We start from the raw sequence: 26,432 nt of genomic DNA, 5'->3' as shown, positions 1-26,432 counted from the left end.
CGTATTTTGTGGCGCGACGCAGTTGATTCGGGATGCCTCGAATCCCTCACCACAGTCGACCAAGCGACCGTGAACCGTTCCGATACTGTTCGTGAGATTGACGAAAGGATCTTCCTACACGGCAACATGGGTTCGCTCTCTGCTGTACCTGATCCGTCCTCCAACAACATCGAGGTTTACTACCAGAATGTTGGTGGCTTAAATTCATCAACGGACAGCTATTTGCTCACGACCACGGGTTGCTGTTACGACGTTATCGCCTTGACCGAGACGTGGCTCGACAACCGTACTCTGTATCGCCAGATCTTTGGTTCAACATTCGATGTCTACCGCTGTGACCGCAATGCCCTCAACAGCCACAAGACATCAGGCGGTGGTGTGCTTATCGCCGTTCGCCGTGGTATAAAAGCCCGAGTGATCAACGATGACCGGCGGGCGAGCTCCGAGCAAGTGTGGATATCAATGAAACTTGCCGATCGCAATCTGTTCCTGTGTGTTGTGTATTTTCCACCTGACAGAATTCGTGATTCCAGCCTGATCGATGTACATCTTTCCTCCGTTTCTTTTATCGCCTCGATCGCCGCCCCGTCTGATGATATCGTTATACTGGGCGACTTCAACTTACCTGGCTTGACGTGGTGCCAAGCAAGTAATGGTTTTCTACGATTGCATATCGAAAAATCTGCGCTTATTAACAATGCCAGTTGTATTTTGGACAACTACAGCAGCGCAACTCTTCGGCAAATTAATAATGTCACCAACGAGAATGGACGTACATTGGACCTCTGCTTTGTAAGTGCCCGGGACTGCGCTCCGTACTGCTGCACTGCACCGACTCCTTTAGTCAAGCAGGTGCGGCATCATCCCCCACTACATCTTGTATTCGCTGGTAAACTAGGAGTGAATTTTGAAGACGTCTCAAGCTCTATCGTCTACGATTTTAAAAACGCTGACTACGACAGCATCGTTAGCACGCTGTTGGATATAAACTGGGACGAAAATATTAACAATGACGACGCGAACGAAGCAGCGATGACGTTTTCTTGTATTCTTAACTACCTTATCGACCGACATGTACCAAAACGAACAATTAGTACCGATGAACACCCTCCCTGGCAATCAACCGTCCTTAGACGCTTAAAATCTGCCAAACGAGCTGCATTTAAAAAAATCTCGAAGCATAAGACACTTGCATTACGAAATCACTACTTTCAACTCAACCACGAATACAAACAACAAAGCAGACGCGCCTTTTTTAGACACCAGCGAAACGTCGAGCGTCAACTGAAATCCAAGCCCAAGTCGTTCTGGAAGTATGTTAACGAGCAGCGAAAAGAATCCGGTTTGCCATCTTGTATGTCGTTTAGTGGAGTTTTAGGCACCGACACTAAAGAAATTTGCCAATTGTTCTCCGACAAATGTTCAAGCGTTTTTTCCAACGAGCGCCTGCCACCACAACAAGTCGCTGCCGCCGCTAATTTAACTCCTTCTCTAGGACGAACCATCAACCGAATTTGTGTCGATAATGCTGCCATTCTTGCAGCAAATGCCAAACTGAAAGCATCTAGGTCCCCGGGTCCAGATGGTGTTCCCTCGTTTTTTGTCAAAAAGTGCATCAGCGGGCTTCTTGAACCACTTCGGCGAGTCTTCGAGCTATCACTCACTACTGGTACATTCCCTTCCTGCTGGAAAGCAGCGCACATGTTTCCAGTTCATAAAAAAGGAAACAAATCGAACATCGACAATTATCGGGGAATCTCGTGTTTAAGTGCTGTATCAAAACTGTTCGAGCTGGTTGTGTTAGATCCTATTTTTTTCACTGCAAACAGTACATTGCAGATGACCAACACGGTTTCATGCCTAAACGATCGACAACGACAAACCTGCTCTCGTTCACAACATATGTAATGGATGGATTTGCTGACGGATTGCAAACCGATGCTATTTATATGGATCTATCTGCGGCCTTCGACAAAATCAACCATGATATCGCAATAGCGAAGCTGGACAAACTCGGCATTCTTGGACAACTTCTGCGCTGGTTTCGTTCCTACCTCGATGGAAGGCAACTCCAAGTCAGCATTAAGGACTGTCTATCTGCACCATTCTTCGCTACATCCGGCATATCACAAGGAAGCCATCTCGGTCCAGTAATATTCCTCCTCTACTTTAATGACTTCAATTTCACATTACGGCGGGGTCCTTGCCTTTCTTTCGCCGACGACATGAAATTTTTTCAACAAATACAGGATAAAACCGATGCCGAGCTTCTTCAGAGGGATCTGGACAGCTTTAGCACGTGGTGTGATCTAAACAGAATGGTTTTAAACCCGAGCAAATGCTCAATCGTTACGTTCACGCGGAAACGCCAACCGACTCAGTTTAACTACCATTTCTTCGGCTCGAGTATTCCAAGACACTCTCACATCAAAGATCTCGGAGACATCATGGATTCGGTATTAACATTCAAACCATATACGTCATACATCGTGGATAAGGCACCACGACAGCTTGGGTTCATCTTCCGAATAGCGAAAAACTTCAGGGACGTATATTGTCTTAAATCGCTTTACTGCGCGTTGGTCCGCTCAACGTTAGAATATTGTTCAGCTGTTTGGAATCCGTGCTACCAGAACGGGATTGACAGAATCGAGGCTGTCCAACGCAGGTTCATACGCTTCGCCCTTCGTCATCTCCCATGGCGAAACAGATTTCAGCTGCCGAGCTATGAAAACCGTTGCCAGCTAATACACCTCGATACACTCAGCATTCGGAGGGACTGCTCTCGAGCCCTGTTCGTCTCGGACTTACTCTCTGCCAGAGTGGATTGCCCTACAATCCTCGGACGTCTGGATCTTCAAGCCCACGTTCGAGCTCTACGTAATAACGCTCTTTTGCGAGCTCCGTTCAGGAGAACCAACTATGGTTTCCAGAGCGCTGTAACCTGACTCCAACGAATTTTTAACAGTGTGGCGACGGCCTTTGACTTCAACCGGACGCGGAATGCGATAAAAGCGAAAATGTTGTCAATTTTAAAATGTAATTAGTTTAAGCAACCGCCATTGGGGCCAAGGGGCCTGTTGGTGAAGGTAATAAACATAAACAAATAAATAAACAAAAAAACCAAGGTTTGCTGATACCTTTCGAAATTTGATAAATTTTCAAGCATCCTTTGACAAGATATAATATAAATTCGTTGAAGCTACGCGATCTATCATGAATATCTCCTTCTAATGCCTAAATGTCCGTCTTCCCATTACCCGGAAATAAGCAATGTGAAAGAACTAATATTTGTATCTGGTAATCTGCTACGATTTTTCGTTTCGTCGCAATCAAGCCACTCAAAACATTGTACGTTACGTTGTAGCGAGTTCGAGTACAATGATAAATCTAACGTGCTAGGCCGAGCTGGTGGACTTGACGTGTATGTCATTTCCATCGTAGTCAAGATGGTCATATTGAAATTGTTGCGAATATCATGCATTAAGATAGATCGGTTATTATCGTGAAGACAAGCCCATGGCATACCGTGGAAGTTGAAGTCACCTAGAACCAGCTGATGTGCGAAGAGTATGTAAACAATATCAGTAAGTCTTTTGCTTTGATTCGGATTTGACAAGCGATAACTTCAATACCTGGGACCGAACAAAGGCTGATCCGATTGAAATAATAGCACATTTTGATCCCTAAATTGCTCCTACATAGTGTTTTTGCGGCACTGACGAATAATCTTAAAATTGTGGAAGATCTACGTTGAAAGATAACCAGTGGTTCTATAAGGCAAATACATTGTGTAAAATTTGGGAAAATAATAGGAGTAACGCACTTAGACTTACTTCGGTTTTGTAACAGCAATCATCAAGGACACTTTCAGGCATTTACGAGGAAGCTCAGGAGAGGAAATGATTTCGAAAATTTTTAGGTACATTACAAGATGTTCCCTCAATGGGATTGCCAGAATCTCACTCTTTAGTGAGCGTAGAAATTAGTCGTGGCCGGTGGCGTAGCCCTCTTTAGCATTTCTTCTCGGAGTGGACCTCAAAAGAATGCTACAAGGTTTCCCCGTCTACTTTATATGTCGATAATTCATGCGGAGGCTCTCCATAGTAGGAAAACTTTCCACGATTCTCTCCATATTTTCTACAATTCTACAATGGGTAACTATATAACTCTATTGTTTACATCGTCGGTAGTTCATGCACAAAAAGGCGAACAGCTAGGCGAGCCCTGATCAAAAGAACAAAGTTTGGAAGAACAGATCCGGCTAAAGGCTCGAAATGAAGCGATTGGAAAAAAAGTAGTTCTTTTATACTCCTCGATTGTTGCTTAACGCAATTGCTTGCATACCAGAATTTTCATTGACTGAAGCGAAGGGTTCTGAAAGGATCCAATCCCATATTTCGCAATTAAGGCCCCTCCCAAACACTACACCATCTATCTCTACTTCCCGGGCGGGTACGTATACAAATACTTATTCGTACACGCCCGAGTGTACGAATAAGTATTTGTATACGTACCCGCCCACGAATGTCGGGAGAAGTCCGACAGAGAAACCCAGACAGTGGCCTCCAAGAGGGAGGGAAGAAAGAAGGTCGATACAGGCACTCAGACAGTGGCCTTCATCTTCTATGGAGCAGCCACGTCGCTCGAAGCGGCGGCCGAGTTCCCCTCGAAGGGAAAAGGTAAGGGCAAGGGCAATCGTAAGACGGCGTCGAACGCGAAGCGCCCTAAGAAGTCGCCAGGTGAGGGTGCAAAAACCGACACCACACGGCGTGCAACCGTTAAGGCCAAACGCCGTCTGGCCGAGGTAAGCGAGGGCGAGAGTGACCTCGCTGAGCAGAGCGTTGGTACCAGCAATCCAGCGTGACCGGGGCAGGGGGCGTTAACCCCTGGACGCTGGTCACCAGGAAGAAGCCGGCACCGACACCGGAGGTACCGCGACCCGCGAAGAAGGCCAAGGACAGAGGCGAGGCCTTGTGGTTAAAAACCGACAAGGACAAATATGCCGACGTCCTAAAGTCGATGAAGGCGGCCGAAAGCCTTTCGGCCCTTGGGCAAGATGTGCGTAGCGTGAGACGCACCAACACGGGTGAAAGGCCTTGGCCCAAGAGGTCCTTGGTGAAGGCGCCCAAGTCAGGTCGCTAGGGGCGGAAATGACTCTCCAGTGCAAGCATCTGGACGAGTTCACGACCGCAGAAGATGTCGTCGCAGCCGTTAAGGAACAATACGACGTCACAATCGAGCGGGCCTCTGTGCGATTTAGAGATGGACCCTCTGGCACCCAAGTAGCCTACCTCAGGCTACTGAAGGCGGATGCCAAAAAGGTAACCGAGAAAGGGAAGCGGAAGATCGGCTGGTCGGTATGCCCTATTAGCATACCCCAGCCGCCTTCAGTGGATAGGTGCTATCGGTGCCTTGAGCCCGGCCACAAAGCCTACGAGTGCAAGAACATAGACAGGAGCAAACTATGTCGTCGCTGCGGCGAGGAGGGGCATAAGGAGCGGGGCTGCACTAAGGCGTACAAGTGCCTTATCTGCACCGCTAAGAAGCAAGCCCATAAACATGCTATGGGCGGACCTTCGTGTCCCTTCGGTGAGGCAAATAAGAAGAAGCCGTGAACGTCACACAGCTAAATCTTAACCATTGTGCAGCAGCCCAACAGCTGCTGTGGCAGTCGGTCTCGGAGTCGAGGACAGATGTCGCCCTCTTATCAGACCCGTACCGCATCCCTGCCGGCAACGGCAATTGGGTGTCGAACGGGTCTGGAATGGTGGCAATCTGTACAACGGGACGGTTCCCGGTTCAAGAGGTAATACACTCCTCCGCCGAGGGTGTTGCGATTGCCAATATCAATGGTGTGTTCTATTGCAGCTGCTACGCTCCACCAAGGTGGCCAATAGAACAGTTCAACCAGATGATCGACAGGCTCTCGTCGGACCCAGTGGGCCGGAAACCGGTAGTCATAGCGGGAGACTTTAACGCTTGGGCAGTGGAGTGGGGCAGCCGCTGTACAAATAGCAGGGGTCAAGCGCTAATGGAGGCGCTTGCGAAACTCGATACTGTGCTAGCTAATAATGGCTCCGTTAGTACATTCCGTAGAAACGGGGTGGAGGCGTGGATTGACGTAACATTTGCCAGCCCGAGTCTGGTTCCAGACATGGAATGGAGGGTAGACGAAGGCTACACCCATAGCGATCATTTAGCAATCCGCTACGCCCATAGCGATCATTTATGGGAGATAATAGTAAAATGTTTGTAAAAAGAATTTAGAATGTTGTTGCGTTCCTTTTGACGCAAGCAAAAATAAACGCATAACCGTACCGGAAATCGACTATCAAAAACATCGGCTAACCGAATGATGCTAAAGAGTGGGGATGAAACGTGAGCGGGAGAGCTAATACATCTGCAAGCAAGGGAAGAGATCAATATGCGCTTAAATTCTCACGAGAGATAGGGAGAGAGAGTGCAAGAAACGAAGTTAAATATGGGAATCACGAAGACGGTAAGTTCAAAGTGGATCGTTGAAACTCGCTTCGCTCATTCTGTTGGTTACGTTTGAAAGCAGCGGATGCATTCCAGTATGGCCGAGAAACGTCACGACAACGTTGTCCGCGAAATCCACGATTTTCACTTTCCTGGACAGGTGCAGCAAGAATGGGAGACTGAGGAATGACCGCTGTGCAGGGCTTGGAAATCGAAGCACTGAATAGAAGCAGGCATAGTTCATTCTCTCAAACACTCACGAGTGTATGCATGCTTACCACTGCTCTCAAATCCACCCATCGTGTGTAGTCTGTATTCGGCTATTTTTTACCTTCGTGAATGTGCATATATGATGAATATTTATTCCTTTGAAGCCATCTGCTGTGCAATGCTTCGCAGGCGCTATTGAGCCGTGAAGCAACATCATTCAGAGAATTTTTTTGCCGGTGAGAGAGGCCTACTATACAGCTCAGCCCTCTCCCATTTTCATGAGATTGCGATGGTCTAGCAGAAAACATCCATCAGATTGTTATTCGCAAGGGTACATTTCGCAAGCGATTTTATCCCTGATTTCGAACCTCTATGTATAACTGGGTAAAATCTAGCAATTTTAGGTCGCTGATTAGAAATGAAGTCTCAATTGTTGTAGTTGTAGTAGGGGGAGGGGAGAGATACGACTTAAAGTATGCTCGACGAAAATAGAACTGCTTTTAAGACTTTTTCTGGCGATTCAGAGTGCTAGGATGTTCAGTAAATTTACATATTTTAATGCAACATTTATGCAATATGTTCATTATTTTCATTGCAAACTATTTCAAATTGAGTTAAAAATAGTTAGATTAGAGAGTTAGATTTTCCCAAATTTAACAAAAACCGACTGATGCACGTTCTTTGAAGACTAAAATGTATGTCAAATTATTTACTTTTGGCTTTACTAGCAAGAATCTTTATAGATTAGCTTCGCAACTTTTTGAAAACAAATCCAAACTAAAACTGCTCTAACATAACTCAATCTCTCCACCCACCAAATCTAAAAAAGCTGAATCCCTCTGGTACAAAGACTCGCCATCTCTAACGTATGTTTACCATTTATCTGACAGTGTCATTTCAATCGACTATTCATCTATCTAGGATTAAATCGTATAGCCATTAAAACCTTTCTAGATTTTCAAGCTTTTTGTATGCACGAACCCTCTCAACGTTCAAAATAATTCATAACTTTAAAATAAATAACATTTTTGAAAAGAATCCTATGAATTTGCTTTTTCGTGGATACGAAGCATAATTTTAGCTATATTTTACATATTTTTTCTGCGCAGCTGGTTCAAATGCTAGGACAGATTATGTTACACAATGAATGTATACAGTGCCCCGTTTTTATCAGCCCCCTGGTGCACGTTATGAGGAAATTGACAAAATCGGTACATATTTTTTCTTTCTTTTTAATAATTTTAATAGTATTTTTTCTTTAGTCGCTAAACATGGTCTCATTATCCTTTCTGATTATTTAGTAGGAATTTCCTAAAGGGAATTTTCCAGCGCAAACTTTAAAAAAATGTTTTTGTTTTTGTATAATTTGTATATTTATGATAAAAAAGTGCTCAAAAGGATTTACTCGGATTTGACTTGATTCGTCTGCTAAAGTCCATCAAACGCCTTTTCATTAGGCTGACAATGTCGGGAGCGAATTGGGGTTTGATAAAATTGGGTTTTCACTATATTGGTAATTCAAATAACGCATTACATATTTTCACTAAATAATATAATTTCATTATTTAGAAAAAATTCTCGCCGATCCGTAGAGGAACCCGGGGCTATTCGGACTTACCTAATCAAAAGGACTTTAGGTGGATAGATGTGTTTATCGGTCAAAGGTTCTAACTGTTAGTTTGAAACCTCAGCTACATTTCGGAGCTATAAAAATTCATTTGTATCACTCCATGACAGCGCTAGGCGGCGATTTTCAAAATTCTACGTTTTTCCATCCTTTTACGATGTAGGATTCGAACCTCCCTAGGAGGCAATCATATTTACTTATGATATTTTTATTGGAGAAACTCCTTAAGAAGCCAAAGGAATGTGTTAAAAAGTTGTTGCCGATTTGGGCATTGTGCATTATCTTTGCCGTGGCGTGGCGTGCGTCGACGCGAGCCGCTGAAGCTTCGTACGCGCATTGGTAAGTGGTAAGCGTTTTGAAAATATCTGCGTTTTTACCCAAAACAAAAATCATTCCATAAAATAGGAACCTTGAGCTTTTTATAGCACTTTTTTCACTTTTAATTATCACGATTTTGCCAATAATTTTTGTTTTGAGCATAGCAAAAAAATGAAACACGTATCTCCTTGCTAAAAAAAACTGTAGAATGTAAAAATTAATGTTTCAGAATGGCGCTTCCACGAATATCTACGACAGTCACCGTGTTCCTTTATTCATTATATTTTCTACAAACGCCCTATACAAGATTTCGGATCTAAAAGCGTGATGACGAGCGCACGATGGCCTTTGCACTCAACCGGGAGGCAGGTGTAAATGTGGTATCTGAGTTCGTATACGGTTTGTCTATGCGCCGGGTAATGCCACCAATGCCGAAGGTCCAATGCTTCTACCGCTTCGTGTACCGCCCAGATGCGCCAAAATTCTGCTCTTGTACGTTAATGATAAGTACCTATATGACGAACGCTATTCATTCCCGTATTTTCACCAGCCAAAGTGGTAAAAAAATGTTTGCTTCATCCCGTGTAGTAAGGCGTGAAGCAGCATGCCTCATTCTCATTATAAACTAACGATAATGAAGCATTCGTCGTATACCAGTTCAACGTGCAAGTGTATTCATGAAGAGTGTCGTCGGACAGCGCAGATTCGATGCAAGAGAGACGTAACTTTTCAGTTTTGAGTATGTTTATTTCGTCATGCATCTGTTTTGGGGAAGGCATGAGTTGCCTCTCGCCGGGAGTGTAAGTTCATTCAAGTACTCAGCTTTCTCACGTTTAGCTGTTTGCGTCAGGCATAGGTTCTCATTTACGCGTGAGAATGAGTGCTCTCATGCAAGGGGGAAATCGCTATATTCGTTCATTTGAAGCTTCACAATCCAAGCCCTGCCGCTGTGACTCTCATTGACTTCTACCCTTCGCTTGTCTCGTATAACAGCACTCTGCTCCGGAAGTAGCTCTTCAGGATCTGGTGCAGATAGTCAGGAGCCCTCATTCTGTGCAGTGCTGCAGTGATGGCTTCTCGGCTGGCGCTGTTAACTGCATTCTTCACATCTATTGTGACCACAGCGCAGTATCGATCTCCTCTTCGATTCTGTTTAGACGCCCTCTCAGCACTCTCGAGCACTGTCCGAATTGAATCCACTGTCGATGCTACTTTGTAGAATCCGAACTGCATCTTGGACAGTCCGGGCTCACCTTCCGTGAATTTCGTAAACCTGTTAAGGATGATCCTTTCCAGAAGCTTTCCGAGTGTATCCAGCAGCCTATACCAGGCCGTATCGCCCGGTAACTTCCCTGGCTTCTTTGTGGCCTGTGTGTGTATGTGACCAAAAATATCACACACTTTTCTCAGAGATGGCTGAGCTGATTTCCACAAACTTAGTCTCAAATGAAAGGTACAACGTTCCCATCGGCTGCTATTGAATGTCCAATAGTTCCGACATCCGGATCCGAAATTACGGGTTGTGGAGTGCAATCACATAGAAAATTTCGATTCAAACCGATAGCGCGATGAATGCAAAATGGTAAATATTTTGCTAAAATGAGTGCCAAATAGCATTTGCAGTTCTAGGTTACTGACAGCCAACCAAAGTCTCGTTGACCACATTGACCAGCATAGACGGTTCCGGAAGCGGAAACGTGGCCATCTTTAGAAATTACAAAACTCACATCAGTTTCCAGGAGATGGTTGGGCCGATTTTCACAAACTTTGTCCCAAATGAAAGGTACATTATCTTCCAATCTAACTTGACAAACTGAAATACAAACTACTATCATTGGTCAGACTACATTTTTAATGCATCAATGTCAGATCACACCGTGCCAATATTATAAACAGAGAGCACTCCACGGAGGGACCTGCACTTTTAAGAATAGTTCGTCAACAATAATCTAAACTTACAGTTTAAACCGTCTGTTTCATATGCATGTACATAGGAGAAAACAACGGAAAATATAACGAACAGAAATAGAACCCATACGTGAGATAATTGGCGTCCTGTTGTTCGGAGGCATGAAACCCGAGTTGATGGTACTCGAAATAGTTTATGAGTGTCTGATAGCAAAGTGCGCACGTGATGGGATATATCAATGGATTACATGCCTAATTAAAAACAACAGTTTGTTCAAAAAGTGTGCAACGAGTTGTTGGACCACTTTTTTGAAATAGAAAAGCCATCAACTCATCAGTTAGACTCGAATGTGGTTTTAATCAACTATCACAAACACACTTTTTTCTATGCTCATTCTCGATGATGTTGTCATTAATGTTGAAAAGTTTCGATTAACTTTTTTCTGCTGTATCTGTACTACTCCAGTGAATAAATCCCACGCGGAGTTACTCTATTTGCGTTACTTCTTCAAAGGAAAAGCTGGTTCTAGTGCTACTGTTCGTCATTTATAATACGTTCATGTTTGCATCTGGGTGCCACGAAACGATGAATTATTGTTGTTTGATGTGCGTTCGTTGGAATACTTCATCAGAAACACATAAATAGATGGATGGACTAACGAAACGTAAAATTTGCGATACATTAAACGTGTGAGTAACTTAAAGTTGGGATTCTACGAGACAGCTGCCGTCCATAAAGCATGACCATCGTCGGGTGGATGAAGGAAATGCGGGTGTGCGGTTGGTTTGAGAGGAAGAGAGAGTTGGGGAGGGGTGCGAGAGAGAGGAAGGGAAGGTTTGTGGATGGGGGGTGCGACACACATCTTCATATTATAGTTTCTATTTGAGACTAGGTTAGTAAAAATTGGTTCAGTCATCACTGAAGTGGCTTTAGTTCTGAAATATGCTCAGAACCCGGGACTTCCGGAATTAGCGATAGTGAACAATATATGCCAAGAATCTTTGATTCGCCTTCAGTGATCTATGCCAGCGAATCGAAGTAATTTGATGTTAATTTCAATAGATTTTAAACCTATGAGGTATTACGATTGTACCGGTTTATATGAGAAATTCCTATGTCACCGCAATAACCAACCTGTAACTTTGGAACGAAAAGTCAGTATTGAATGAAATTCAATAGCAGTCAATGGAAGTATTATATCTTTCATTTGAAATCAAGTTTGTAAAAATCGGTTAAGAGTTCGCTGGAAAATAGGTGTGATATTAGCTTAGGACCATGGCGAGTTCCCTGAGGGCTTAAAGAGCTATCATAGGTGGCCAATGTGATCCAAACTATTTTGATTGGTCATTAGTGATTTAGACTCGTAATGTTGAATCAATTTTAATATGTATTACATCATTCGGACACCATAGTGTTTTTGTCAACTGTTGTTACGGCATTTAATTAGCAAGGGACTGGAAGGTGAAGTATATTTTGCAATATTAAGAGCCATAGTACTCCAGGGAGAGCAAGGAGTTGAAGGGTGAAAGTTTAGAAAAGCGTGGGAGCAAACTTAGAGTTTACCGGCGACTTAACCCTTTGTCTGCTACCGTAGGAGTCAAGATCTTTTGGTATTAAAAATGTGAATCACCTGAGTCTACGGCATGTCCGGACAAGCGTAAAGTAACTTGTTACTTCATGCTGTCGGAACCGACAAAAAGTTAAGTCACGGTAAACTTCCAGTGTTACTAGTTTATAAGCGAATTTGCTGTGTATCCGTCCTCTTCAACCCGTAACTCCGGAACTTGAAGTCGGACCAACTAACAATTCAATAGCAGTTTATGGGAGCATCATACCGTTCATTTCAGACTAAGTTTGTGCAAATCGGTTCAGCCTTCTCTGAGAGAATCGAGTGACAGACATTTTGCGATCTCTACTAACTCAATCGAATGGTATAAGAGACTCTGGTATAAGGCCCTGCAGGCCTTGGTCAAAAGGTCGAAATTCCGGCCGATTGCATAACAAATAAAAAAATGAGAAATGTAAAAATGTGCGAAATCAGCAGACTATCTATCTCAAAAAAAAAAAAATATCGGTGCAAGATTTTTTATTTCCATTATAGAGGTTTTAACCTTAAGGTCACTCGCCTCTTCGGGTTAGAAAAATCTTTTATGAAAAATCTCTAACCCTATGTGCGGGGTCGGGACTCGAACCCAGGTGCGCTGCGTACAAGGCAATCGATTTAACAAATACGCTACGCCCACCCCAGGGTATAACATAAAACCTCGGCGTTTAATGCATTTTAAGTACATTTGGCATAAAAAATGCGAATTCTATTTCTGGAATTTCATTCCCCTCTTTGAAATATAATTTTTTGCTCCGGTTTGTATGGAAATTTTTTGAGACCGGACGTTTCATTCTATATTTCCGTAACCATATAACCGATTCGAACAAAATTTCACAGCAGTGGAGATAATATACCTTTCGTTTGAGACAAAGTTTGTGAAAATCGTAACTCCGCAACCGAAACTCGGATCGAAATAAAATTTAATAACAGTTTTTGGGGACGCAATACCGCTCATTTGAGACTAAGTTTGGTCAAGCTGGTCCAGCCTTCACCGAAAAATCGATGTAAATGTTATTCTGGTTTTGGATACTTCCGCCGGGGCTTCCGTAACTGTCGATGATGGCTAATGTAGCCAAAGAGACTTTGTTAGTGACCTAGAACTACAAATCCAAGCAGTTGTGGTCACATTTTGGGAAAAAAGGTTTGGAAAAAAATCACCTTTTTACATTCATCGCCGTATACATTGAAATTGGGAGTCTCATAAATTAGAAATTCAATTGCAACCAACGGGAACGCTGTACCTTTCATTTGAGACTAAGTTTGTAAAAATCCTTAAATAATTCGCTGAAAAAAGGTATGCCATTATCTTAGAAACTTGACAAGTTCCCCGGGGACATCAATAACCGTCATAGGTGACCGTTGTTAAAAGCGACTTCGATGGGTCATTAATGATCCAGGCACGCAAATCCAAGTAATGTTGCACACATTTTAATATGTACTGCATCATTTGGTCATCATGGTGGTACCAGTTTATATGCGAATTAGCTGTGCGATCGTACTGTTCAATCCGTAACTCCGGAACCGGAAGTTGGGTCAATGAAAACATAATAGCGACCGATGCGACGGTTGTAGAGTAGAATGGGGTCAAAAAGGTATGGGAGTACAATAGGTAAATGGCACTATCTTTGCTACGTGAACATCGTTGAAGACTGTTACCACAGAAAACAGACGTTTAGGCTCGATTTGAATCGTGTGTAAATACCCGCTACTGAAATTCCGAATAAATTAGACGTCTGAAACACGTTTGGCAAACGTTTGTAGATGTCGCAGTGATCAATACAATGCAGTTAGAGTGCAGCTGTCAAACATGTGTAGCAAACAGTTGCGCAGATGGCAATAGTGAAACACGGATTTCCAACGTTTATCAATTTGAAAGCTTACACAGGTTTTGGAAGAAATTTTATTCTAGCCTAAACGTCTGTTATCTGTGCTGTTACTAAGGATCAGCTGTATTAGTAACGTCGTCGTTTATGTTTTCGTGTGTTGTTCTGCGAAAACGCGTTGTATTTTGTCCACAGTACAGTACATTTCATCAATAAAAGGAAAAGTCAAGTGAGTTTTTGCATACGTACAAATTATTTCTGAACACGAGTTTTGGGTAGGTTTTTCTAAATATTTTGTTTTTGAAAAAATACGGACATCAACATGAAACATACGCTTAGAGGCACGATAGATCAGCCGTTTGGGATTAGTGATACGTCACTACTATAATCTAAATTAAAATTATTTTGACAGGAAAATTGTGCATAATTTCATGCGAAAAACGCCAAAACGAAGTGAAGAGGACATAAAGAACACAATTGTATCTGTTCAGAATAGCGCCAATATTCGATCAGCCTCTAAACAATTGAAGGTTCCGTTCAAAACATTACGTGCTCGCATGAAAGAAAATTTTTCGTCATGCATGAAAGCGCGTCAGATATTTCGCGTGAGTTAACGATATAATAATTTAAAGTGTTGTTGAAGCAGATGATCGAAAAAAACAAGATCGAAAAAGAGAAGCAAAAGGAATCCAAAAAACCCTCCCTCGAAGCGCAAACGTGATCATTGCATAACTAAGCAACCACGTGAGCCGCAATGCACAACTTCAATTCCACACTTTGGCGACGACGAGGACACTGCTGAAGTCATTCGCAGGTACAAAGCCAGACGCAGCTGCTAAAAAACCATCCATCCTCGGTTTCATGATTTTTCACATCATTTGCCACTTCCAAATTTTCTCGCCTGAATGACTTGCATTTATCATTTGTCTTATTATTTTTAAATAATCTGCCGTATTCATTGTTTTATTTAGTCTCGAATATAGTGTTCGTACCCATCGTACCCCTAGGTATTAAAAACATCGAAAAAAGTAACTTCGCCGTATTGGATTTAAAATGAAAAACATTTGGCCAGGCATATAATCATTAATGCCAAAGCGTTGCCGGATGTATAACCTTTCCGACGAATGCTTTTTTATCAAAATCAGTGCAAAAATACCATCTCACGAGCTGACTGACCTACTTGTTGCTACTCTACTCTACCTTTCATTTGAGACAAAGTTTGTTCAAATCGGTCGTCTTTGAGAAAAATCGGTGAGATTGTTTGACACATTCATACATACATACACACATACACACAGGGGTAGCAAGGACAGGAAATACAGGAGCCTAGGGGCTTAACGAACCCACCCCCTCCCGGAACTACGGCGAGTTGGGGAGTCTTGCTAGGATATGATGGGTTTGGGTTGGGCTCTTCTAATACTACTAATTCTCCTTGGTTTTGGTATACTTTTCTATATGAAAATCCAGTTAACAAATTTCCTATTGCAACTAGAGCTATGTTCACCCGTTAAAACATGTTAAGATATGTCTAAGGAACAACCTTTGATGATTTGTGGGCATGCTGGGCCTACTAAATCAGAATGTAATTGATCTTCATATGGAAACATAGCAAAAACACGATTTTTGTTTGGAGACACCTCTAAATCATGTCCAACTTAGGTCATTTTTGGCGAAAGTTCTTAAATTCACACCTAGAACAAAAATTTGAGCTGACCCATGTATATTTCGAAACTTTTTCAAAATGTGGAGAGGTCTAATCTACATACATACAGGTCATGGCGAACGTCAACGGACTGGACACGTATCACGGATTGGACGACGACTTTGGGCTGACAGGCGTGCGGTTCTACTCCCTGAGTAAGGAAGGACGACATTGACTTGAAATGGCGAGTGGGCTAACAGCACGGCTGCCTCCGTTCTCACAAAACCCTAGCAGGTCTCCGGGTACATTCAAAATTTGTCACCATTTAGTTGGTGGTACTAGGTTCGGGTGGAGCATCCCCGATTTTACGCCGATCGTGTCAGTGTCAACACTTACATGACCTCACTGTTCGCATAGGTAATCGTGGGATCACAAGAGGCGACTATATACAACGAGTGGAGATAGCGACCCGGAGTTGGGGTCCAATAAAATGGAGAAAAACATTGAAACTCACACTTACGGAGCAGACGCAGCAAATTCGTTCACCAGAGATGATTTGGTGAGGTCACCACAACCAGAAGCAGTTTAAGTTATTCAGCAAGAAAAAGAGGTTGGAAGCCGTAGTAGCAATATCGGAAGCAGTAACAACAGCCACAGCAGTGCATGGTGATGAATTACACTCCACAGAAGCCAAAAGTAGTTGTAGTGAAGTACTTGGTTGAGGAGTTCCTCAAACTTATGGACACAAGAAACAATGTTCAAAAGGCGTTATTGTCTGTCGTGAGTGAGCATGACACGGGAACGTGGCGGGCTGATGTAGCTGAGCTAGCATTGGCGTCGGCTAAGGTTACTATCTTTCTGCAACCTCCCCCCCCCCCCAAGCAGGGAAAGGAGAGGCAGATTGAAATGGAGAACACGCCATTTTCCAGAGAGGACAAGAACTTCGCCAGGAGACGGAAAACCAGGCGGGCCCAAGAGGTAGACACTCGAAGACGCTGCTGTTGCCAACGAAAAGGACGTCACCCAACAGGAAGAAATCTGGAGTAGCGTTGTAGGTCAGACGAAGAAACACGGGAAACAGCAAAAGCAGAAAGAAGTGCAACAAGTAGAACAGAAGATAAAAGGAAAACCTCTGACTCGTCAGAAGGCGCCATTTTCTCTTTGACCGTACTCGTCAAAGCCAACGACGTGACGACGGTCAAAGAGGACCCAGAGCTGAAAGATTTGGGGGAAAACGTGGAATCAGGCGTACCCAAAAAGGCGAGATTCTCTTCGAGTAAAAGAAGAATCCCACGACTAGTAGCTAGACCTTGCATGAGACTATTACCAAGTCGATGAGTGAAAAGAAGTTAAAGCCTTAAACCCGGAGATGGTGATGGTGTGCAAGGACCTCGATGAAATCACGGCGGAAGACGAGCTGAGAGGCGCACTGAGGTAGCAGTGTAACCTGGCGAGGTACACACGACGATCCGGCTTAAGAAGGGATACGAGGAAGGGATACAAATGGATGGTAGGCAAAGATGGTGGTAGGCAACTGGAGGTAGGCAAAGATACGGTTGGATAGTCGAGATACCCATTGAGAGCTGCCCCACTGGTGAATACACAAGCGGAGAAATGCTTCAAGTGTTTTGGCTTTGGACATTTGGCAGGGGCGTGCAAAGGCCCGGATAGATCCGGGATGTACTGGAAAGGCGGAGAGACGGGCCAACTTTCGAGAGAATGTACGCAGAGATCGAAGTGCTTGCTTTGCACCCCAGCAGACGGAAACGACCATCAGGCGGGTGGCTTTAAATGCCTGATGTCGCTTTGATTACAGAGCCATACCAAATTCCTACTGATAACAGTAACTAGGTGTCGGATAGATCAGGAACAGCTGCGATACAAGTTATGGGCAGATTCCCCATTCAAGAACGCTTCGAGGTCGCCAACATCAATGGCGTCTCCGTGTGCAATTGTTACGCTCCTCCAAGGAGTACAGTAGAGCAGTTCAGCCTAATGCTGGAACAGTTAACCAAGCAGTTGACGGTCAGAAGCCGGGAGTCATTGGTGGCCTGGGCTATGGAGTGGGGCAGTAGAGTAACCAACACAAGAGGGTGTATCCTGCAGGAAGCTCTAGCGAAGTGAGACGTACGATTGTGCAATGAAGGTTCTATTAGTACATTTCAGGGAGACGGGGAGACTCTAACATCGACGACACATTCTGTAGTCCTTCATTGACGGCGAACATAGATTGGTGAGTATGCGAAACGTATTGCGACCACCAGGCGATTCGCTACCGTATCGGTCAACGGAACTCTGCTGGAGTGCGGAGAAGGATGACCGGCGAGCGAAAGGTGGAACGAGATGCTTAGTACGCTACGCGCAGCTTGTCTCAGAGCCAGAAGACGGGCTCAGAGAGTAATGTCGAAGTCAGATAGTGAAGAGCGCAAGGCAGCGTTTCGGGAAGCTCGGGCCGCTTTAAAACGGGAGAACAGACTTAGCAAGTCAGACTGCCACAAGGAGCTGTGCCGAGAAGTAGACGCCGATCCCAGGGGCGACGCGTACCGACTTGTGATAGCGAAAATGAATGGCTTGATGGCGACAGTCGAAATATGTCCGAATAAGCTGAAGATAATCGTTGTCTTTTCCCGAAGCACGATCCAACTGTCTGGCCACCGACACCGTACGACGAAGAAGAATTGATGTAATTTGGAAAGTGTTGGTCACTAAACATCAAAAATTGACAATTGGGTCATTTAATTAGAAAAAAAAGTCGTTTTTGCCTTTCTCATATAGAAAGGTTATGCAATCACTCTGAAAAACGTCAACCTAATCCCGGCCCGGAGGGCCGAGTGTCATATCCCATTCGACTCAGTTCGTCGAGATCGGAAAAAGTCTGTATGTGTGTGTGTATGTATGTATGTGTGTGTATGTGTGTGTATGTGTGTGTATGTGTGTGTGTAAGTATGTATGTGCGTATGTGTCAAATAATGTCACTCATTTTTCTCAGAGATGGCTGGACCGATTTGCCCAAACTTAGTCTCAAATGAAAGGTGCAACCTTCCCATCGGCTGCTATTGAATTTTGGATCGATCGGAATTCTGGTTCCGGAATTACGGGTTTCAGAGTGCGGTCACACAGAAATTTCTCATATAAACTATAGGAAAAATTAAAAATAGAATTTTTATTTTTGATGCAAAATGTGTTCAAGGTGCATGAAACGTCGAGATTTGATGCAAACTCGAAAAAAAAATTTGACTACGATTCACTTTTTTGGATTTTGGCACATTTTTGCCTTTCTCATATAGAAAGGTTATGCAATCACTCTGAAAAACGTCAACCTAATCCCGGCCTAATTTTTTTTTCGACTCGTTTAGGGTTTCTGGATTTTAACAGGAGCGTAGTTGATGGTTTTTCGGAGAGGGGTTACACCCCCCATCTACTGTTCGCGCCCCTCCTTTAAAAATCTCCTTAAATCACCCCTCAGACCACCACCCCATCCAGCCCTCATACTCCTCCCTTTCAGCCCCATCATCTTTAAACCACCACTATATCACAAAGCATACCAATTTAAGCTGGGGAGTCGTTCGTTCATGGGACTTTCGCCCTCTTCACATACCCAGCCCCGCATGACAAAATGAGTTAGCAAGCAGATAACATTGATCTAATGCTGATTAGGCTAATGGAGTATGATATTTTTTTGTTTCAAGTGTTTCACCGTCGACACGTAGCTCATCAAGTTCGTGGCTGGCATGCCATTGTGTATAAGTGCAAAGTGTACTAAGAATGTAATGGACATTTCCACGATTATGTTGAACATAAAAAGCCTCCGTGCCATAGTTTAGAGAAATGAGCAGGCCCGTAGCCAGGATTTTGTTTCGGGAGGGGCTTAAAAATTATTGCATAAATGTATTAATTCTGATGACTTGAAACAATCACTGGAAACTGAACGTAATTATGAAAAGTTCTTAGTGAAAACAATTCCAAAAATAAGACAATAGACACTAAAAACTCTAATAATATGTTGCCTGTTACAAGAAAGGCTATAGTGCATCGACGAATTAAATTTGATTATTTTTGATTTACAAGTTAGAAATTTCTCTAGTTACAAAAATGAATAGTCAAGAGCTCAAAGTATTAAGGGCTGCTTGAAAATGCTACGCTGCATGCTACGCTGCTTGAAAATGCTACACATTCGATACACCTTTACAATTTGTAGAAGACGCTAAATTGGAATGAGTAGAAAAATATCCAAAAACCCGTCTCATGAAACTTTACACGCATTTGCTAATCAGAAGAACGAAACCAACGTCAAGGTTGTCCCCATGAATAGGAATATATCAGTGTGAAATCAAAGTTTACCGTTGCAAAGAATGTCCGAACAAAGTGAATGTCGAAATTTGCTTCAAATCTTCTGATAAGGCAGGCGATTTGTAGATGCAGAAAATAGGTTCAACTCCTATTTTCATGATCAGGTTTCTTTCTACTATTACTAGCTCTTTGACTTCATCCGAAGTTTGCGTTAACTCGACTTTATGAAATTTTCAATTTAAATGATACTGATCATGTCGTAATCAAAACAATCCTGAAAAAAACACATGTTTTTTTTCATTTGACTCTCATAGGTAATGGGTTAAAGACTATCTTCGACAACATTATCAGGCAACTCAGAATAACTATCTTTTTATCTATTTAAGTTGATTCTTTTTAGGTACTTTTTATATCATTGTACTTATGAATTAAAAATATCGTAGACTGATTTTCCTAGATCCCTAAAACTATAGTAAAAGTCAAAATGTAAAGTGAGTGCAAAAACTACTGATTTCACTACAAAGCAAGAATGCCTTAGCTCTATTGACTTTTGACAATCTTGCAAAACCGTTGTAACTTGAGAAGATTACCTAGATTAAGTAAATATTATATTTGAACATTTTTTTTTTTATTTATTTATTTGAAGGTTTTATTTCGGAATTCATGGGGTTTTGGACAATGTCAAATATATATTTCAATGATTTAATCTACTAATGGAAACTACCCAGAATTTAATCTACTGAGCGAAACTGCTCAGAATCTATTCACAAATCGAAAGAAAATTACTTAGCACTGATCACTCAATGCTTCTAATTTACATAAAATTTGGTAAATATAACATTGATGACACCAATATAACTAGAGACTATAAACATAGATAATAATTTCAGCATCACTTGCTTCCGACACATGGAAGAGAACACATCGCACTTGCACCTAATTTGCCGAGGCTTTCTTTTAGAGTTGTCTGTTTTAAATTACAGCAAATTATCCGTTTCCTGTAAAACTTTTGCAAAACTCTTTGCCAATTCATTAAACAAATATGAACACTAATCTGTTTAGTAATAGGTTTGTTTGTGAATAAAAATAATTAGCTCTTGATTTTTTTCAATCATCATCAAGATTGGAAGAGATGTATGATTTCTTGAAGAAAGTTGTAATGTTTGTCTGATTACATGTTTGTTTTATCACTATTTGGGAAAAAGTTTCAATTAAAGTTGTTGCACCTAACGCAACGAAGACGAAATGAGAAGATCAGAGCGCAATTCGGAAAGAACTCGTGTTGAGTGTATAGTAAAGATAGAAGAGTGATCTTGAGTCGATTTAGATTGGTTGATTTTTTCCTCTCTTTGCTCTCTTATTTAAGATTATCTCTCTCATTTTATTCCAAGACGAGCAAAAACGGAACGAAAGACTGTCACATACTTAAGACATGAAATCGAAACTGTTATCCCAACTTATTGACTTATAGATTCAATCAGTCCCAACATTTTAGTCCCTCTTCGTGATTGCCTATTATTTTACCACTTTTTGCCCGGTCCACTTTTAAAAGAATTTTTTTTGCACGTTTGTCGAAGATATCACGGATTTACGGATTAACAGTGTATTAGTACGGAACGAATTACTCGTAACAATGAAATGAAGCGTTAATAAAAATGGTATTGCGTTAAAATGACGCGAAATGAAAATTCTATTCTCGGCTCAATCGTTCTCAGATAAATTGAAATACTTTTTGTGTAGCGCAGAGTAGTGTACAGAGAACAGAGTGTACAGTGTGCACTGACCTAATACAGAAATTCAAAATTGTGCGCAATTCAAAAACTTATCATTTAAAAATAACAAACTGGGTCGTGGGTCTTTTATATATTTCCTTATGTAAACAATAAAAATAATATAACGAGTTTATGTGGTTGTCCTACAGATCTCGCGCAAGCGCTTAGCCATTGCACGTGGAAACCTGTTTACGAGGCGAGGAAATATTTTTTTCCTCACCAACTATGTCTTGGGGGGGAGTAGTTCATTTCTATCTCGCTATTGTACATTTCCGTGTCATCATCGTAGTTGCTGCCTTTATGTTCGCGAATATCTTCCTTGCTTTTCGCCCTCAATAATTGCCCTTCCAAATAGATTCCATTTCTCCCAAATGTGACATTAATCTGCGAGTAAGCGGTATCCGATCTTGTAGCGGAACATTCATTTTCTCATAGTCCATATACAGAAGGATCTTAATTATAGCATTGTCACACACAACCTTGTGCTTTAAGTTGTGCGAAATGAATGGTTTCGTCTGCACTAATTTGTTGAGCGCTAAATGCCTGCCATGATAGAACTGGATAGAGCCGGTTTCCGAAAGTCTAATCTCTATTTACACCTTCAGGATGCGAATGATCAATAATTTTATAATCACCGTATTTGGCTGGAGCACCAATTCTTGCTTCTGCTAATCACTAATCTCGACAGATTATTACAGCTACAATTAAAGTAACAGTCTCTTGTATTCTTCAGACAAGGCACACAATATAAAAGTTACTTTTTTGTTGTTCGCTTCGCACTGGCTCGAGCAAAAGCATAAAGCACACTGAATTTCGTGACCATTGCCTTCGGTGGTTAGAAATAGCCTTCTTTAACTTTTTCTCAATAATTTGTTCAAACCAAATAAGCAACAAGTTTTGTTAAAAGTCACCGGTTTTTTAAATTTATTTTTGAAAAATTTCGGGGGGGGCTTTAGCCCCCTAGCCCCCCCTCTGGCTACGTGCCTGGAAATGAGAAAGGCACAATTGCACCGCTAGGTGGATTAAAACAGGTTTTTATTACTTACATCGATAAAGCTGATTTTCGTGATTGCAACAATGTTTTTTTCCAACTCAGGGAACGTGAAAATAATATTAAAATTTAAAATAAAGAAATATGTTGACAGTCTGGTGGATTTGACATATCGAATTTCACGACAAATGATGCCATGTCAGAAAAAATTAGGGCATGTTTTCTCGGTTTTCCCGGAGGGTTATTTTTATTTGACATAAACACCATCCATTGCATATAGTTTTTTTTTTCATTTTGGGCGTTGTTCTGATTGGCCAGATGTAAACAACCGCAGTTTTCTTATGTATGGTTGCCAAGTTTACATAAGATTTATTTTAAAAAACAAAAAAATCGATTTTACGTATTACAACCATCTTGTACTTTAAAATAGCGTTAATTATTTATTTCCGATGTTTACTACCCACCACTTTTTAGAAGACACCTTGATGATGGTTTTCACAGTTTTGTGGTAACCGGAAGTCGGAAGTCTTGGATGTCGAAATGGCGTTCATTATCCATTTCAAATGTCTACTAACCTCCCACTTTCAAATCACACTCATGTTGATGAGTGCTCTCTCTCTTTTCTGGTAACCGATCTTGGATTTCAAAATAACGTTAATCGCCAATTTTCGATGTGTACCGACCACCCACTTTCAAATGGCACCCATATTGATGATGGTTTTCACTGATTTGTGATAGCAGTGATTTTTTAACCCACTCTTATCTTCAGCCTGTCATTTATAGGTCAATTAATCACTATACCTAACAATATAAAATTGCGCTAGACATTTCGGCTACTATATTGGCGACAATCTTGGATATTTTGAATCATATCAAAACAAAGTTTTTATAATTATAATCAGCGTCACAGCGTGATCCTAATATAGTGATTTGAACTAATTTAAACAACTTTTTAGGTTTTGTCCGACTTTTGTTCGAAGACTCGCTACTATGTACCGCTTCTGATTTAAAATACATCGACACACGCTCTAGTTTTGCACCGATACAAATAAACTTAAAAATTTTTTCCTAATGTGGTGATTACTGAAAAATAAAGTCAAAAGAAGATCGAAAAACTGTTCCATTAAATTTCAAAGCACGAGACTTTGCTGTGAAGTATTCCCAGCTGTCACGAGTACGTATATCCGATAAGATTCGATTCTATCAAAAGCACATCAAACAACCATGATCTATCGCATCGTGGCATTCATCCGGAAGTAAACATCGACGTATCACGAGCATTGAATAGTGCCAACTTTACAAATCCCTTTGAAAGAGCAGCGCAAACACTCTTAGCGTGGGATCGGAGGAAAATAAATCAAAACTTTTCGACATTAATGACAACATCATCGAGGATGAGGATAGCAAACGGGAGTGTTTGTGACAGTTGATCAAAAAACGACTCGAGTCGAGCTGATACGATATCATTGGCAGTATAAAAGCTTTCTCGTGATAGGATGGTGGAAAGGGTATCCGGTATCAGCAGCATAGTATCATAGGAAAGATTTTCTACTCTCCGACATGGGTGTTAGAATGGTTCAGCAATTTAATGTTCAACCATACAACGACTTTGTACTTTGTTAGTTTACACCCAAAACAAGACTTGCACTGTTCTTAGCCATGAGTATACGCTTGATTATGATGCTACAAGCATTATCCGAGTAGTGCAAACGTAATCTACCAAGGCTAGTTTGTAACATTTTGTGCCAGGATATATTGTGGTATGTGCAGACAATGTATGTGCAGTAAAGAAGGTTATGAGAATAATTTGTTGCCATTTTTGTGAATATAAACAATCAATTAAACCTATATATCACAGCATGTCCATCACAGAGTTATTTGTAGTGATTGATTTTAGGTGTGATTTTCCACAACAAAAAAACGCACTCTTAGAACAACTTAAGCCATTACACGTGTCGTTCAAGATCATTGCGATATTTTCACATGAAATTTTTAAAGACTAAAAACTGTGCCCATTGTGCATTGAAAAACACGTTGGAAAAAGCCTTCTGTTATCTCTAACAAAGATATCGTATTCTGTTTCATCTAAAATGACAGCCAAGCAAAGGTTGAGTCAAATTATTTTTTCATCACACTACCCAAAATTTTTTTTCACCCTAGGCTTTGTCCGCGGAGAAAAAAGTTCGATACACGATAACAAGTTCGCAGCGCACCATTCATTCGGTTCTTTGACTATCGAAGACGACGAAAGTTATTACGAAGATAGTTTCCATTGCAATCCGGGCATCGAAAAACAGTCCATGGAACTCGCGCAGCAGCATCACCGAGCCAGCATAAAGGAAAATGTACTTTTTAATGACGCACAAAAAAATAACAACGACGATCCACAGCCCTGTCATCGTCGACAGGGGCACCAGCATCAATGGCGGAGGACATTGAGCCGGAGGCATGTTTTGAATGTACCTCATCGCCAGCAACAGTGGCATCGTCATCAGCAGCAGCACGATCCTTTGGCCGGAGATGCAGCTTGGAATAACAACAAAAACAGCAATCTGGAAGTAGTTACTGCAAAGGCGCAAAAGGCGGTAGATGGTGATTCAAAAACGTTGCAACAAACAGGACATTTTGCGAAAGCTGGCAATGGTGATATTGGTACAACACAGGATGCACGCGTAAGCGATTCCTCGAGCAGCAATTATAAAGCGGAAAAAATATCGAAAAGTATTTTACTGTTTCTTGGCGGTGTTTGTCAACAAGGTATGTATGAATGAGGGTCTTTCCTGCTCTGCTGTCAATAAATGGGAAGGTGTGTAGGTGTAGATTGCTATTAATAATCTTTTGAATGACTCGTTTTCGAAACGTTTCAATACGATAAACTAGCTTGTATAATATTTAAATGAAAAAAGCTAGTTTAAGTCCAGAAAAAAATATCAATTTTATGATACCTCAACATCTCAAAAGATTACTATATTGCAAAAAACAACAACGAATGCAAGATTGACAAATTAAGATAAAAAAGTAAGAGCAAACAAAGAAAGGTAAATAAAAACAAGAAAAGAAATGCAAAGAAAAACAAAACTGGCGGGAAAGAGAAAAATAGTAAAAGAGAGGTAAAGGAAAATTAAGTAAAAACAAAGAAAAATGCAGATAGACAATCGAAATGGCATATAAAGATAGAGAAAGATAAGAAGATGCAGAAAGACAACGAAAGGCAGAATGAATGGCATAAAAGAACGAAGAAAGATGAAGACTGGAAGAAAAAATCAGAGGATAGGAAAAGAAAGAGAAAAAGAGATAGAAAAAGACAAAGAGATATAACGAAAGACTAAGACAGACAAAGAAAGACAAATAAAAATAAAGAAAAATAACAAAGAAAGCCAAAGGAAGTTAAAGGAAGGCAAAGAAAGGCGAAGAAGGATAAAGAAAGGCAAAGAAAGACAAACAAAAATCAAGAAGACAAATGAAGTTAAAGAAAGTTAAAGAAAGACGAAGAAAGACAAAGAAAGGCACATAAAGAGAAAAAAGATAAGTGGACAGAAAGATTAAGAAAAAGCAAAAAAAAGACGAAGAAAGACAACGAAAGATATACAGATGGACAAAGCAAGACAAAGAAAAATAAAGAAAGCCAAAGGAAGTTAAAGCAAGACAAAGAAAGATGAAAAGACAAACAAAGGCTCAGAAAACAAAGAAAGGCAAAGAACGACAAAAAAGGATAAACAAAGATAAAAAATGCCAAAAAAGAAAAAGAAAGACAACAAAAG

At 41.4% G+C, this 26,432-nt stretch overlaps 1 protein-coding gene across 2 annotated transcripts in view; it reads left to right on the top strand.

The window, feature by feature from the left end:
* LOC131692250 (uncharacterized) overlaps positions 1–26,432 on the top strand; it is a 55,579-nt gene that overhangs the window by 10,865 nt on the left and 18,282 nt on the right. Inside the window, exons 1-2 of one of the 2 annotated variants that reach the window (XM_058979206.1) lie at positions 24,178–24,431; positions 24,832–25,428. In XM_058979206.1, coding sequence (XP_058835189.1) covers positions 24,972–25,428 — 457 coding nt within the window. In that variant the 5' untranslated portion in view covers positions 24,178–24,431; positions 24,832–24,971. Of the gene's footprint in view, positions 1–24,177; positions 24,432–24,831; positions 25,429–26,432 lie in introns of those variants that run through there. The other variant, XM_058979205.1, reaches the window with a different exon arrangement.

Source organism: Topomyia yanbarensis, chromosome 3, assembly GCF_030247195.1.
Source record: "Topomyia yanbarensis strain Yona2022 chromosome 3, ASM3024719v1, whole genome shotgun sequence".
In the NCBI taxonomy this organism is placed as follows: Eukaryota; Metazoa; Arthropoda; class Insecta; order Diptera; family Culicidae; genus Topomyia; species Topomyia yanbarensis.
This window is presented reverse-complemented; position numbering and strand designations above follow the sequence as displayed.